Source organism: Elephas maximus, chromosome 14 (assembly GCF_024166365.1).
Source record: "Elephas maximus indicus isolate mEleMax1 chromosome 14, mEleMax1 primary haplotype, whole genome shotgun sequence".
In the NCBI taxonomy this organism is placed as follows: Eukaryota; Metazoa; Chordata; class Mammalia; order Proboscidea; family Elephantidae; genus Elephas; species Elephas maximus.
In genome coordinates, this window is record NC_064832.1 from 50,124,478 (window position 1) to 50,136,809 (window position 12,332).

The window sequence follows — 12,332 nt, forward strand, 5'->3', positions numbered from 1 at the left end:
GCTGTTGAAAGAAGTATAAACATTTCTTTTGAAGAAGTATTACTTTGTAATGAAAACCGTGGATCTTTTTAGAAATACTGAATTGATTTATTTTTATTTACTGTTACCAGAAGTGTGTATCTCACGCCCAAGTGGATAGCAGAGAACTTGATCGAAGAAAGACACTGCAAGTTACAATGCCTGTCAAACCTTCAAATGATAATGATGAATTTGAAAAACAAAGGACTGCTGCTATTGCAGAAGTTGCAAAGAGCAAAGAAGTAAGAAACTTAATCCTTACAAGTTTCTCTTATTTCTCATCATTGTTTCATTTAGATTACTCGTAATCATCACTTTCTTTTAACATAACTAATTCAACAAACCCTTGACATTGTTCTTCTTGCCAATGCCATAATTAGAAAATGCCCCGCCGCCTTATAGGATCTTAAGCTTACACATTTTACTCAGATGTTGTTTTTCTGAAATCACCTTGCCTGTTTCAGTAAGTCAACTCTTACTAGTAATCCACACTTTTGTCACCCTCTTCTTTTTCTTTTTAATGATGTTACAGTTGAACACTTTCTATTATGGCAGAGGGTTACCGATCACTATTTGGGCCAAATGCCACTTTTTTCAGGATAATTTCTCCCTGCAATGTCAACTTCTGAGAAATGCAAGAGGGTAAATAAGTGGATCAAGTTTTAACATTTCTGTCAGTTTTTTTTTTTTTTTTCATCAATTCCATTTAATGTACACTAAAAAATAATTTTTTATCTTTGGATTATATATGTTTTCATACACACACGTTACATCATATACTTAATAATAGCCAAATGGCTTTAATTATTTTGTATTTTTTGCTTATTTGGAATATGTCTTTTCTCTAGTTATTTATAGATTTTTAGGATTTGAAATTTTAGCACATGAATTTTTCCTAGACAGAATTTTCTTAACATTAGGATTGAAATATGGTTTTCTTTATTCAGAACTACTAATAAAGTGTAGGTAACAACTGCTTTCCTATTTAAACTTGAAGTTTAAGTAGGAGATTTCTTGAATTTTGGTTATTCTTTCTGTGGTGTGTCCATCTGTTACCGGAGAAAATGCCTCAGTTCTTGTCTTCGGTGTAGGAAAGAATTCAAACATTGAGACAAAAAGTGCCAAGCAAGCAAGGGGTTTTATTAGTTAGCAGAGGGTTAATAGTGAAAGTGCACTTGACCAGAGAGCCTTAAGCGGGCTGCTCAGAGGGAGAGCCTGAGAGCCCCGATAATCGTTTTCTTAGGGTTTTATACCCTTTTTCTCTTATCTCTCCCTGTTAACGTGCAGCAGCCAAGTCAGGGACCCCTGTAGAACTATTTCCTTGGCTTACCGTTTAATTACCAAGTTAAGGACCCTATCAAGTTAGGGACCCCTATTGGGACCATTTCCTTGGCTTAACATTTAACTACATAGGGACCATCTTATTGAGGAATGTCACCACCCAGTCTCTTCCTCTTCCTGAGTGCAAGCTCTCCCCCTCCCCCTTACACAGTGTAAGTTGCCAAGAACGCAAACTTTGGAGTCGGACAGCCTAGAGGTATTTAAAAAAAAAAAAAACCTGTTGCTGTGGAGTTGATTCTGACTCATAGCCACCCTATACCAGCTTGGATAGGTTGGTTACCTTGGCTTTTTGTGTCCCAGTTTTCTTTATCTATAAAATGAAAATAAAAGTGATAGCTACTTCACACAATCACTGAGAGAATTAAGATTGATTGTCTTTAAGAAAGCATTTAGAATACTACCTGGCACAGGTAGTCAGTCATTCCTTTGCTCAAAGCTCTCAGTAAATGTGGTTGGTGTTCTTTAGTATTCTACTCCATCCTAAGGCACGTTAAAAAAAATCATTTTAACATTTCCGAAAATGCCTTTTACACAACTTACATATAATGTGTTTCTTCATTGCCAAAAAGCTATTAAAATTATGGCATTTCAGAGTAAGGATATTAGGTGTGTATCATTTTCTTACTGATTGTTGCAAAGTTGTTTTGATTTACATTTAGATCATTTCATTTTTTTTTTTTTGCTATATTGTGTTATTACAGCTGTTTACTGGAATGTAGTTAACATACTGTAACGTACTTCATTTTTTTAAAATCATAATTAATCACATTGTATTTTCCCATAAACATTTGATAATTAAAGAAGCATAGTCTTTTAAACCTAAAACAACTCCTCAGTTGCTATGTTACAAAGTTGGTGGAGGCTTAAAGATATAAATGGACTAACCCAAAGTTACTCAGTAATAGTTCTGTGACTAAATCTATGTGTAATATAATAGAAAACCCCTTGCCATTGAGTTGATTCTGACTCATAGTGACCCTATAGGACAGAGTAGAACTGCCCCATAGAGTTTCCAGGGAGCAGCTGGTGGACTCGGACTGCCAGCTTCTTGGTTAGTTGAAAGCAGAGAATATCAGAAAGATGTTTACCTGTGTTTTACTGACTATGCAAAGACATTTGACTGCGTGGGTTATAAATTATGAAATACATTGCGAAGAATGAGAATTCCAGACCACTTAATTGTATTCATGAGGAAACTGTACATAGATCAAGAGACAGTCATTTCAACAGAACAAGGGAATGTTACATGGTTTAAAATCTGGAAATGTGTGCATCAGGGTTATATCCTTTCACCCTACTTATTCAGTCTGCATGCTGAGCAAATAATCTGAGAAGCTGGACTATATGAAGAAGAACAGGGCATCAGGATTGGAGAAAGACTCATTAACAACCTGCGATATGCTGATGACACAACCTTGCTTGCTGAAAGTGAGGAGGACTTGAAGCACTTATTGACGAAGATCAAAAACTACAGCCTTCAGTATGAAGAAAACAAAAATCATCAAACTGAACCAATGAGCAACATCATGATAAAAGGAGAAAAGGTTGAAGTTGTTAAGGATTTCATTTTATTTGAATCCACAATCAATGCCCATGGAAGCAGCAGTCAAGAAATCAAACGATGTATTCCCTTGGGCAAATCTGCAAAAGACCTCTTGAAAGTGTTAAAAAGCAAAGAGGTCACCCTGAGGACTAAGGTGCATCTGATCCAAGGCCTGGTATTTTCATTTGCCTCATGTACATGTGAAAGCTGGACAATGAATAAAGAAGACCAAAGAAGAATTGATGTCTTTGAATTATGGTGTTGATAAAGAATATTGAATATACCATGGACTGCCAAAAGAATGAACAAATCTGTATTGAAAGAAGTACACCCGGAGCAAGGAGCAAGCGTAGAGAGACTTTGTTTCACATACTTTGGACATGTTATCAGGAGGGAACCAGTCCCTGGAGAAGGACATCATGCTTAGTAAAGCTGAGGGTCGTCGAAAAAGAAGAAGACCCTCAATGAGATGGACTGGCTCAGTGGCTGCAAAAATGGGCTCAGGCATGGCAATGATCGTGAGGATGGCTGAGGACTGGCAGTGTTTTCATTCTGTTGTACATAGGGTCATTATGAGTTGGAACTGGCTCAATAACACCTACTAACAACAGTAGTATAGTAGAAGATATATATGTTTTTAATCTGGGTATCTGAATACCGAAATCACAGTGGAATTGTTCTGAAAAGATGTTTTATGACCACCCATTTAAACAGTTATGTAGATTTGGTGGAACCTACTGCCCATGACCAAATGATGATTTTCATTCCTTTATTCAAATTCATTTAGCACATATTTGTGGGAGAACCTAGTAGTATATCCCAGGAACTTTTTAAATATGTGGGTTAAGTCAGTGAACAGAACAGACAGATAACAATGGGTTAAATCAATGAAGAAGCAGATAGCTGCCCTTATCAAGCTTACCTTTTAGTAAGGGAGACAGACCATAAACATATGAATATGTAAATTATTTGGTAGGTTAAAAGGTAGTAATTACTATGGCAAAAAGAATAAAACAGGGTAGGACTGGGAGTCACGAGTGCCAGTATATGGGGACAGGGAGCTATAATTTAAAATACGATGGTCAGAAATTGAAGCACTTGTGAAGTTTACATTTTAGAAAGGATAGTAAACAATATAGACATACTAAATAAGTAAACTGCAGATTGCAGCTTTAACTAGTCATCTGATTAGGCTTCAAAATGGTAAGATTTAATCCAAGACTTGAAAGAGATGAGAGAATTAACTATGTGGTTATCTGGGGAAGAATGTTTCAGGTAGAAGGAGAAACCATTGGTAGAGCTCTAAAGCAGGGGTGTATGTTCACGGAACAATAACATGGCCAGTGTAAACAGAGAGAGCAAAAGATTAGTAGAAGATGAAGTCAAGAGAGAAGATGGAGGTCAGATCATGTAGGGCTCTGTAGACTATTGTTAAGACATTGGCTTTTATTCATAAAGAAATGAGGGTTCTTGAGCAGTAACATCATTGAACCTATGTTTTACATGGCTAATTCTGACTTCTATGTTCAGAATATAACATAGAGTAGGAAGAGAGTAATTATGACACATTACAAGATTATCAAAGTAATCCAGGTGAAAAATGATGGTGGCTTAGACCAAGATGGTGGTTGTGGGAGTGGTGCAAGGTGAGAACATGGACAATAGTGGTCTAGAAGATTGGGAGAATGGGCTGGGGAAATATGTAAGATGCTAGGCAACGTTAAGAACCCACATGAGTTTCACAATCATGAGGGTGTCATAATTGCCTAGTTGACATAATATGGACAAGATGATGTGGCTCATAAAGGACAACTCTGAGACCTTACTGGTAATATTTAAGTTGTGATTGTTGTAGATACTTACATGTTTAATGAATAACAACTGTTTTAAAGCATTAGAAGGCATTTCTGTAAATGCTGTTTATCCTGTTCCTTAATTTATAAAATGGAAAGAAAAAAATGAGAAAATACATCCAGAAGATGGAACTATTTTACTGGCACCAAAAGAAAAGGCACTTTTGGAGTTAACTGTATTTAAACTCTGGAAATATAATTAGTTTGGAACAGGTCAGGCTCCAGCCTTTTCATATAACTGTCTTCTAGTGTAATAACAAAAACAGTAATTGCCATCTTGAGTATTTACCATGTGCCGGTTACTGAGCTAAGCTCTTCATATCCATCATGGCATTTAATACTTACAATAGCCCAGCGAGGTAGATTTTCTCGTCCTTGTTTTACAGATGAAAGCTGAGACTCTGTGGAAGTTAAGTGACTATGTTCTTAATATGCTACGTTTTGTCCCAGTAAGCATTGTATCACACTAGTATGTTGTTGTTGTTGTTATGTGCCATTTAGTCTATTCCAACTCAGAATGACCCTATATGACAGAGTAGAACTGCCCCATAGGGTTTTCTAATCTTTATGGAAGCAGATCATCAGGTCTTTCTCCTGAGGAGCTTTTAAGTGAATTCAAACCACCAACCTTTTGTTTAGCAGCAGAACTCTTAACCATTTGCACCACCAGGGCTTCTTTTATCATACTAAAAACCTGTTGCCTTCAAGTCAGTTCCTACTCATAGCGACCCTAGAGAACAGAGTAGAACTGCCCTGTAGAGTTTCCAACAAACAGCTGGCTGGAGGATTTTAACTTACCACAATTTGGTTAGCAGCCATAGCTCTTAACCACTGTGCCACCAGGTTCCATCTTTATTACACTAAAACCACCAAAACTGCGGTCGAGTCAATTCTGACTCATAGCGACCCTATAGGACAGAGTAGAACTGCCCCGCAGAGTTTCCAAGGAGTACCTGAAGATTCGAACTGCCAGCCTTTCGGTTAGCAGCCATAGCACTAAACCACTACAGCACCAGGGTTTCCTTTATTACACTAGTATATAAAAATCAGAACCCTAATGGTACAATGGTTAAGTGCTTGGCTGCTAACGAAACGTAAGGTGGCTCAAACCCACTAGCCAATCAGCAGAACAAAAGACCTAGCAATCTGCTCCTGTAAAGATTACAGCCTAGGAAGCCCTATGTGGAAGCTCTACTCTGTCATATAGGGTCATTATGAGTTGGGGTAGTCTAAATGACATACGACAACAATAACATTATATATAAAAAATAGATTTGAAATGTTTCAATAGTAATTGTGTAATTATAAAGAAAAATAAGTGTTTATCACACTTGTATGAACAGTCATTTTTCTTTACAGTTACACAAGTAGTGACTGTCGAAACATTTCAGATCTTTTTTTTTTTTTTTGTGGGAACTCTGTACCAAAAACTGAATGAACCCATAATGAGTCTGGTGTTTGAAGATGTGGTTTTAATTTTAAATGTTGTGGTGTATCAGCTAATAAAGATATTTAATGTATTATCTGTTAATGCTTATTTAACATTTTTCTGTTTTTCAAGCTCTCTTTCTTTGTGGTTTCATCAGATTTAATGTAATTTGTCAATATTTGTAAAATGTCAATATTATATAAACTATATCTTAGATGTTTTCTTAGTGTAATCATTTTAAAATACATTTAAAAATGTAGGTCATTATCTCATAAAAAATCTAGTCTTAAATTCATCCTCTCTTATTAGATCAGAACTACAAAGATATTGTATAACCAGATTTTTAATTTGATGTTATGCAGGTAACAGTAATGGGTTGCTTTTCAATCAAGGATTTGTGTCTTTCCAAACCAGTGTTCCTTATATTGTAGTCTTTCCAGAATAGTTTGATAAAACAAAAAATTAGTTCAAATCAAATTGTAGCACATATATAATGATTCAAATAATCAGGAAAATAAGAAATATAGAAATTTAGATGTAGTTTGTAAAAAAATAGAATATTATATAATTAATGAAAATAATAAAATAATAATAAGAATTTTAATCCAATGCTAATTTTTTTGTAATCTTGTTTCTACTCACTTTCTAAGATCATAGATTATAATACTGGACCATGAACATAATTAAACTGATTCCTAGAATTTGGTGCCTTGCTAAAGGTATCCCTGCCAAGTAGATGGATTTGTAACCCAGGCCTCATGATACCTGCCAAGTATTTTTCCCTAGAATCATTTTGACAGCTGATATGCACGATAATTGATTATTTTATTTTCTCTGTATTGTTCTGCGTGTAAGTTTATTCTAATTATTTGCCTTAGGGAGATTCAAGATTTTAATCCTGTAATTTTTTTATTGCTTGACTTGGATTTGTGAAGAGATTATGGCTAGTAGATACTTGTGCCGTCAAAAAAGAGTAACATTTCACTTTTCATTTAAATCATAATTAGGAAGCTTTTAACTACTTCAGTTTTACTAGATGTTTTTAGTTATCTGTAGAGCTATTTTAAAATACTATTTACTTATATGTCTTTTACCTTTCTCTTATCTAAAGACCAAGACATTTGGAGGAGGCGGCGGTGGTGCTAGAAGTAATCTCAATATAAGCACTGGTGGTAACCGAAATAGGGAAGTTTTACAGAAGGAAAAGTCAACCAAACCTGAAGGGAAACACGAAGGTGTCTATAGAGAACTGGTAAGGCTAAAAAAACCAAGCATAAAGTTAACACGTTCTTTAATAGCTGTTATGACTTATTCTTTCTTATGATCACTAATGGCATGTGTTCAGTGTATTTTGGATAAGTGTTACAACTCTAAGAAAGTTTTTTTTTTTTTTAAGATAAGGATTATAAGTAACTCATGAAAAACTTGGATTGTTTGAAAAATAATGTACTTAAAACTCCATTTCACTTAAATTTCTAATGTCCGAATAATGTTTTTTGGATTGGATTGATGAAAAAACTATAAAATTTAATTGAAGCTGCTCAGTGCAAATTATATTCTAAAAGATGATACATCAAAAAACATAATTATCAACCTCTCCAAAGTCCTTCCCTGCCCTCCCCATGTCTTTTCTCAACTTTTACTTAAAGTTATTTTTTTTGTTGTTTTTTGGAAAAAAATATCTATACAATGTGCATGCATTATGGATTCATTTGCAAAATGAATTTTTAAAGATAAATGGAGGAGTCAAAGACATTTCTGGTATATTGTATTGGTTTAGTCTTTGTCCTCAGATCTAAGGGGAGCTGGAGAGAATTCATTTTCCTCTACATTTAGAGGTTCAGTAAATTCCGATGATTTACAGAATATTTGAGATTAGCTTAAATAATTGGGGTTTATTATTTTTATGGATTGAATTATGTCCTCCAAAATTATGTAGTGTAAATCCTAACTTCTATACCTGTGGTTGGAGCCCTGGTGGTGCAGCGGTTAAGAGCTTGGCTGCTAACCAAAAGGTCGGCAGTGTGAATCCGCCAGGCACTCCTTGGAAACTCTAAGGGGTAGTTCTACTCTGACCTATAGGGTTGCTATGAGTCAGAATCGACTCGACGGCAGTGGGTTTGGTTTGGGTTATAGGGTCGCTATGAGTCGAATCCACTTGATGGCAACAGGTTTGGTTTGTTTTTTTGTATACCTCTGGTTATAATACCATCTGGGAATGGATTGTCTTTATTATGTTAATGAGACAGGATTAGTATAGGGTGTGTCCTGAGTCAGTCTCTTTCAAGATATAGAAAGAGCAGATTAAGACAAGCAGGCAAGTTAGCAGAGATGGGGGAGTGTAGATGCCAAGCCACATGAAAATCTCCAAGGAACCAGGAAACAGAAGCTGAGGAGACAAGGACTGTCCCCCAGAGATGACAGAGAGAGAGCTTTCTCCTAAAGCCAGCACCCTGAATTTAGACTTGTAGCATCCTAAATTATGAGAAAATAAATTTCTGTTTTTTAAAGCCACACATTTGCTGTATTTCTTGTTTTACAGGCAGCACTAGAGAACTAAAACAGAATTTGGTACTGGAAGAGTGGGGTGCTGCCCTAACAGATACCTAAAATGTGGAAGTGATTTTGGAAATGGGTAATAGGTAAAGGCAGGAAGTTTTAAGATACCTAACAGTGAAAGCCTAGATTGCCTTGAAGACAGTGTTGGTAGAATTATGGACAGCAAAGGCAATTCTGGTGAGGGCTCAGAAGGAAGTGAGCTATAGCGAAAGTCTCTGTCATCTTAGAGAATACATATGGCTTTTGCAACAGGATGTTTTTAGAAATGTGAACGTTAAATGTGCTTCCAGTGAGGCTTTAAAACAAAATGACGTACGTGTGATTGCACATTGGAGAAACGGTGAAGCTTTTTATGCAGTGGCAAAGAACTTGTTTGAATTATGTTCAAATGTTTGGTGGAAGGTAGAACTTCTAAGTGATGAACTTAGATATCTGGCTGAGGAGATTTCTAAGCAAGATCTTAAAGGTGCCTTGTGATTTCTCCTTGCTGCTTATATAGTAAAATGTGAGAGGAAAGAGATGTACTTAAAGATGAACTGTGCAAAATGAAAACAGAACTTAAAGATTTGGAAAATTCTGTTCTGCAAACTGAGGACACATGTCCTAGAATATTCACTAAGGATGTGGTTGCACAATCTTTTGTTAAAGAGATTTAGCCTGTGACTGATGGGTCTAATCAACTATTACAGCAGAAAACCCATTAGTTTAGACTGAAGGGGACAGAGAAAGAACAAAGGAAGGAATACTATCTGCCTCTTGGAATTCTACAGACAGAAACAGGCCAAAGGAGCTACATCTGTTGTCCTCCAAGAAAAGAAAAGGATCTTCCCTGGAGCAGCTTGGAGATCAGCAGAACTGTTGAAAGGAGCAAGGGAAGCAGGACTTCCTAAGTTTCAATGGGTTTCTCCATGGTTTCCTGGATCTCAAAGGGTGGAACCACAGCCTCCTATGATTCAAAAAGTGAGATCATTGCCAGCTCGGCTCCGGAGTGTGGGGCTGCCATTAAGGTGTGCCAGGAGAATGGGGTCGCTGTCCAAAGCTGAGGGGCTAGAGCTGCCATGCCCAAGGGGCAGAAGAACCACGCCTGTACAATCGTGGAACAGGCATTTTTCTGTTTTCTGTAATGATTTTTCTATTACAAATGTGAGAAATTGGAGGGAAAAAAGGGGTGGCAGGGCGGGGGGGTGGGGTTGCCACTCAAAAAGATGAGAATGGGACTGCCCAAAGCCAAGGGAGCAGAATTGCTTTCCCAGTGGGCATGGAAAGTGGAGCTGAAGCCCAGGGCCAACGAACCTCCACCCAGAATCAGAGCATGGCCAACACCCAGAGTCTAGAGGGTAGGGCTATTGCCTAGATGGTCTCAGGGAAGAGAGGATTATTTTCAAACCTTTAGAGCTAATTTAAATTGTTCTGCTGGATTTTGGACTTGTGCCCGTTATCCCTTCTTTCCCTCCAATGTCTCACATTTGTAATGGAAAAATCATTACAGAAAATAGAAAAATACCTGCAGATACCTTATATTTTAGATTTCACAGGTTTACAGATGAAGATAAATTTTGCCCCAGGATGGACTTTGGACTGTTGCGATGATGTGATGGGGTGAAGGTGTTTTGTGTGTGGCAAAGACATGAATTTTTGGGAACCAAAGGATGGAATGCTATGGATTAAATTGTGTCCCCCAAATCCTAACCTCTGTATCTGTGATTATAATGCCATTTGGGAGTGGATTGTCTTTGTTACGTTAATGAGAGAATTTGTATAGAGTGTGTTTTGAGTCAGCCTCTTACAAGATAAGAAAAAAACAGACTAGCAAGCAAGCAGAGATGGAGGAAGATTGATGCTAAGTCACATGGAGATCGCCAAGAAATCAGGAAACAGAAGCTGAAGAAGACAAGGGCCTTCCGCTAGAGCTCACAGAGAAAGCCTTCCACTAAAGCTGGTACCCGGAATTCGGACTTCTAGCCTCTTAAACTGTGAGAAAATAAATTTCTGTTTGTTAAAAACAACCATTTGTGGTATTTGTTATAGCAGCACTGGGTAACTAAGACAGTTATTTTGTCCTTCTCCCCCACATTTGCCACTCCTTCTTCCCAAAATGGGCAAAAGACTTGAACAGACATTTCACAAAGGAAGATACATGAATGGCCAGTAAACACACGCAAAGGTGTTCTAACGTCATTAGTCATTAAAATGAAACCAGTGGCTATCAAGTTGACTCTGACTCATGGCAACCTCATGTGTGTCAGACTAGAACTATGCTCCATAGGGTTGTCAGTGACTGTATTTTTCTGAAGCAGATCACCAGGCCTTTCTTCCAAGGCACCTCTGGGTAGACTCGAAACTACAAATTTTCAGTTTACAGTCGAGCTATTAATTACTTGTGCCACTCAGGGACTCCTTCACTAGTGAAATGCAGATTAAAACCTCGATAAGATACCACTGTACTTCCCCTAGAATGGCTAAAATTAAAAAAGGACAACAATAAAAATCTTTCAAGAACAACAACAAAAAAAAAGTCCTAGACCACATGGCTTCACTAGGAAGTTCTATTAAACATTTAGAGAAGATTTGACACGAGTCCCATTTAAACTCTTCCAAAAGTTAGAAAAATTAGGAATACTCCCTAATTCATTCTATGAAGTAAACATAAGCCCGATACCAAAACACGACAGAGACACTACAGGAAAAGAAAACTACAGGCTAATATCCTTTATGAATATAGATGCCAAAATCCTCAACAAAATCCAAGCGAACAGAATACCACAGCAAATTAAAAGAGCCATACACCATGACCAAGGGGGATTTACTCTAGGAATGCAGGGATGGTTCAACATTAGAAAATCAATCAGCATAATATACCACAATCAGTAGAGCAAAGGAAAAGAACCACATGATAATCTCTATGGATGCAGAAAAAGCGTTTGAAAAAATCCAACACCCTATCTTGATGAAAACTCTCAATAAGATTGGAATAGAAGTTCCTCAGTATGATTCAGGACATACATGAAAAACCAACAGCCCGCATTCTACTTAATGGCAAGAGACTGTGAGCTTTCCCCTTGAAATTGGGAACAAGACAAGGGTGCCTCCTCTCACAACTTCTATTCAATATCATGTTAGAAGTCTTAGCCAGAGCAGTAAGACAAGAAAAAGAAATAAAAGGTATTCAGATTGGAAAAGAAGTAAAATTATCTCTATTTGCAGATGACATGATCCTATATATAGAAAATACCAAGGAGTCTATAAGAAGGCCCCTAGAGCTAACAGAGGAATTTAGCACAAGGTCAGCAAAGAAAAATCAGTTGGGTTTCTATACACCAGCAATGAGAAATATGAAAGGGAAATTAGGGAAACAGTTCCATTTACAATAGCATCTAAAAGAATAATGTATTTAGGATTAAATTTAACCAGGGATGTGAAAGCCTTATATGATGAATATTAATAAAACTGCTGAAAGAGATTAAAAAAGAAATAAATGGAAAGGTGTTCCATGTTCATGGATTGGAAGACAATATTGTTAAGATATCAGTGCTGTCCAAACCAGTCTATAGATTCAGCGCAATCCTGATCAAAATTCCAGCAGCCTTCT

At 36.9% G+C, this 12,332-nt stretch overlaps 1 protein-coding gene across 4 annotated transcripts in view; it reads left to right on the plus strand.

Moving 5' to 3' along the window:
- The window catches only part of TDRD3 (tudor domain containing 3), a 246,058-nt gene that overhangs the window by 131,395 nt on the left and 102,331 nt on the right, over positions 1 to 12,332 (plus strand). For all 4 annotated transcript variants that reach the window (XM_049853409.1, XM_049853408.1, XM_049853410.1 and 1 more), the window contains 2 exons: positions 111 to 260; positions 7,296 to 7,436. In XM_049853409.1, the coding sequence (XP_049709366.1) occupies positions 111 to 260; positions 7,296 to 7,436 (291 nt within the window). The remainder of the gene's footprint in view (positions 1 to 110; positions 261 to 7,295; positions 7,437 to 12,332) is intronic.